Source organism: Polyodon spathula, chromosome 21 (assembly GCF_017654505.1).
Source record: "Polyodon spathula isolate WHYD16114869_AA chromosome 21, ASM1765450v1, whole genome shotgun sequence".
NCBI lineage: Eukaryota > Metazoa > Chordata > Actinopteri > Acipenseriformes > Polyodontidae > Polyodon > Polyodon spathula.
In genome coordinates this window covers 21837162-21841719 of record NC_054554.1, presented here as the reverse complement: position 1 = coordinate 21841719, position 4558 = coordinate 21837162, and the positions used below count along the sequence as shown (strand labels likewise).

The 4558-nt window shown below is 39.4% G+C and overlaps 1 protein-coding gene across 1 annotated transcript; it reads left to right on the top strand.

Annotated features, from left to right (window-relative positions):
- The first annotated feature begins 276 nt into the window (after nt 1–276).
- Nucleotides 277–3983, top strand: LOC121296068 (WAP, Kazal, immunoglobulin, Kunitz and NTR domain-containing protein 2-like). Its single transcript, XM_041221236.1, has 2 exons — nt 277–1116; nt 2411–3983. Exons 1-2 carry the CDS (start codon nt 919–921, stop codon nt 3917–3919), a joined length of 1707 nt encoding a protein of 568 aa, XP_041077170.1. The 5' UTR covers nt 277–918; the 3' UTR covers nt 3920–3983.
- Nucleotides 3984–4558: the final 575 nt, after the last annotated feature.

The following is a 4558-nucleotide window of genomic DNA, read 5'->3' as shown; positions in this document are numbered from 1 at the left end:
ATTATTTATTTTAAAACTATTAATTCTTTAATAATTGTTATATAGCTGTACTGTACATTACCCATATTTGTAGGCACATTCTACATTTATTAAAAAAATGTTATGCTATTCAACAAGCCTCTTGAATGCCATAACTAAATATTGTTTTGACTTCAGAAATATCAAGTATTTATAGAAAAATTATTGTATCCATATATCCAAATTACTATTACATACTACAATAACAGCGACCCCTGTTATGAGAGGCGGAGCTTGGGGCTACAGTACCAGCTACCTGTTTTTCACCAGCTGCAAGTCAAGCGAGGGGATCCAATACATTGTTGCCTGGACTTTACTTTTTAATTTTTTTGCACTAACCCAAGCAAACCTATACTAGTCTAGTACCACGATCAGAGAGCCAAGATTATTATTGAGGCACGTCTCGTCGTATCATTTAACACTGGCTTAGCTTCGGTGTTATATTGCAACACTAAGCACGCATTCCGCATCTCCATGCGTGTACGGGTTCGGCACGCAAAGGGTTAAAGTGTTAAGGCAATTCATAAATAAGCAGGTGTCCTGTGCCAGTCCCAGACCAATTTACGACTCGTATTGTAAAGTCTTAAATACTTTGTACACCTCAGCAGCAATCCATAACTGTCATTTGGACTTAAGGCAGCGGGTGCCGGTCGGAGTGGGGGGGGGGAAATATTTTTCTTTTTAGTGAAGAAGTAGTTCTTCAGGCGGGTATAAATAGAGCTTATTAAACGTGACTATTAACATTGTTCCAAGAAACTGAAAGGTTTTTATACAGCTCTGAAGCCTCCCTGTGAACAAAACTATCACAGCAGAGACGCACACGGTTTTATTTACATCTGATTACAGGTGCAGTCCACCGATTCTCGAAGTTTGGGTTTTTGTTAATCGTAAGAACTGGAAATGTGGTGGATGCTTTTCCCCCGATGGATTTGGTTCATTTTGGGGCAGTTATTTGTCCTGCTGCTGGACAGTCGTGTAAAGAGCATGGCTTTGCCAAGAATCGTCTATTCTCACGCTGGGATCTGTCCGAACGAAATGAACCCTAATCTGTGGGTGGATGCCATGAGCACTTGTGTTCGAGAGTGCGAATCTGACCAGGTAAAACAAGCGTTTAAAATATAACAATACCATCGAATATCCAATGCTATTATAGGAAGAAAGAAAATGCGAAGGATGTTAGGTATTCTCCTAAAAAAGCCAGACATTATGTATATATTATTAATTCATATTTGTTATATTATTAATCTCATTAATGTTACGTGCATGAATCATATTGCTAAATACAAACATACATAAATACAATGCATACGTATTTTACTGTAGGTATTTGTGGGTTTTATTGTACTTTGTTGGTTACATAGTTTGGGTTTTATTGTCAACATTTTAATGTAAAAAAAAATAAAATAAGAAAGACACGAAAGACAAATAATATGATTAAATAGTTAAGTAATTAAGTTAGTTTATATGATTTAGAGTAATAACGTGAACGTATGAGGAAGTTAAACATCCAAAACGAAAAACAATAATACACAAATAAAAATTCTATATTGCGTTATTTAAGTACCGTAAAATGTGCATGAGAAAGTCAGATTTTATTTTAAATACTGTATATTTAAATCAATATTGGCATATAAATCAAACAATTTGCAGACTGGTCTATATTGTTATATAATACAGCCTTTTAAGGTTTCATTTAAAATTCTTACATATTCGAATGTTATAATGCGCGTTCTTTAAAAGGTGCTTAGCCATTTAATTCTGTGTTATCCTAGATGCCATAGTGTAGGCATTTTAATATCAGTGATAAGGTAAACAACTGACTTGGCCTAACATTTCAATAAGTATTGTTAGTAGATTAACGTCAGGGTTTAATGTAAACCTGTCACTTGTTCATATTATTCCAACATTTTTACTTGAACTGACACTTTTAATGCAATAGTAGCAAGCAGTACATTTGTTTTATCCTCAGTGTGTGCACGTAGATGAGCTCCATTCCTTATTACTGTACGTTCAAATAAAAACATCTTACATTTGTACTGTTGACGTTTCAAAGTGTTCTTTCTGTGTAATGAGTTAGTGCAACCTGTCGCTGTTTACCTTTTCACTGCTGAATAAACTACGAGGAATTTCAACTGGTATACAAAGCAAGTTTTAACAAAGGCAGTTCTTTTTTCAATTTATATATGATTTTATTTTATCTAGTAAAAGAATAATATTAAATCCTACTTTTGTAAAGTATATATATAGGTAGTAAGGTGTAATAGTTATTTTTTTAAATAGATGTATACAGTATATTGTAACATGTATACGCAGGTATAGTTAAAGACATTGAAACTGTATGCGCAGTTCGTTGTTGCCTGTATGAAAGCTAATACATATGCTTTTAATCTAGGAATGCGAGACATTTGAGAAGTGCTGTCCTAACGTCTGTGGGAATAAGAGTTGTGTGGCAGCCAGGTACATGGATGTCAAGGGGAAGAAAGGGCCTGTTGGAATGCCCAAAGAAGCCACATGTGCCCATTTTATGTGCACTCAGCAGGGCTCTGAGTGTGACATCTGGGATGGCCAGCCGGTGTGCAAGTGCAGAGACAGATGTGAAAGAGAACCAAGCTTCACCTGTGCCTCTGACGGCTTGACTTACTACAATAAGTGTTACATGGATGCAGAAGCCTGCAACAAAGGAATCATGCTGACTGTCGTAACCTGCAGGTACCATCTCACCTGGCCAAACACAAGCCCGATTCCCGTAGAGACCACTCGCCCCACTACTGCTATTTTGGAGACAACAGTAATTGATGTTGTACTGCCTGCACTGATCACCAAACCTGTGCACCAGTCAGTTTATGTTGGTGAAACTGTGAGTTTTCACTGCGATGTGGCTGGAAACCCCAAACCTGAAATCACATGGGAGAAACAAATCGATGGTAAAGATAACATAGTCATGAGGCCTAACCATGTCATAGGCAACACTGTGGTCACCAATATCGCCCAGCTTGTCATCTATAATGTTCAACAGCAAGACGCAGGCATGTACACATGCACTGCTAAAAACATAGGTGGGCTTCTCCGAGCTGACTTCCCCATGTCAGTGCTGAATAAGGAACTTTCTAAAAACAGCAACCCAAGAAACATCACAAACTTCCCAGCTGAGGAGTGTCTCAAGATGCCTGACAGTGAAGACTGCGGGGAAGAGAACACAAGCTGGTATTACGATGCGAAGAAGAACAACTGTTTCACTTTTACCTACGGCAACTGTAACAACAACATGAATGATTTTGAGACCTATGAGTCCTGCATGCTGTCCTGTGGGAGCGAGCTAGCTAACCCCTGTGGTCTACCGAGTCTTCAGGGTCAGTGTAAAGCCTACGAGCCGAGATGGGCTTACAGCAGCGTCTTGAAGCAGTGCCATTCGTTTATCTACGGGGGCTGTGGGGGCAACAAGAACAATTTTGAAAGCAAAGAGGCCTGTGAGGAAATGTGCCCCTTTCCCAAGAACCAGTCATGCAAAATGTGCAAACCTCGGCAAAAGATGGTGACAAGCTTCTGCAAGAGCGATTTTGTCATTCTGGGACGGATGATTGAGCTGACTGAAGACCAGGACTCTGGACATGCCCTGGTGACAGTGGAAGAGATCTTGAAGGATGAGAAAATGGGGTTAAAGTTTTTCGGTAAGGAACCTCTGGAAATCACCCTGTTAAACATGGACTGGAATTGCCCTTGCCCCAATATAACAACAGCAGACGGGCAGGTGATCATCATGGGCAATGTCCAGAATGGCATGGCGGTCTTGCAGCCAGACAGTTTTGTTGGGGTGTCCAGTTTGAGACGTGTAAGGAAACTCCGTGAAATCATTCACAAGAAGACCTGTGACATTTTAAAAGAGTTTCCAGCACTTCAGTAGTCTGATAGAACCCCCTCTTCCTAAAAAAAAAAAAATACACTACAGTTATTAACACGTTACCAGTACTTATAAAAAAAAAAAATACACTACAGTTATTAACACGTTACCAGTACTTATCCCAACAAATGTGTGTGTGTGTGTGTGTGTGTGTGTGTGTGTGTGTGTGTGTGTGTTATGGACCGTTGCCGAAATTGGGAAGTTTCCGTAATGTCCGGGCAGTTTGCGAAGTACCCAGCTATGGCGGGCAAATGCCGAATTAGCTTTCGAATTGTATATCATTTCGGCATCTGCCCAGGCTGGTCAACTGCCCACAACCATCCAGGTTTCTAGTGACCAGCTGTAGTGGGCAGATGCCGAATTAGCTTTGAATTTTATGTCATTTCGGCATCTGCCCAGGCTGGTCAACTGCCCACAACCATCCGGGTGAAGAAAGATTTTTAACAGATACAGTATAATACAAATAGAGAATGAATTACTTTGTTGCCTTTAAGCACAAAAGTGCTCCACCACCAAGCCACCCTTTGCAATGTTTATTTAAATAACTTAAATACTTTCTGACAACGCTATAGCAACGGAACTAAACAAAATATCAATGCACAGTTTATTTTCATCATGGGTTAGATATAGATGTTAGAGTAA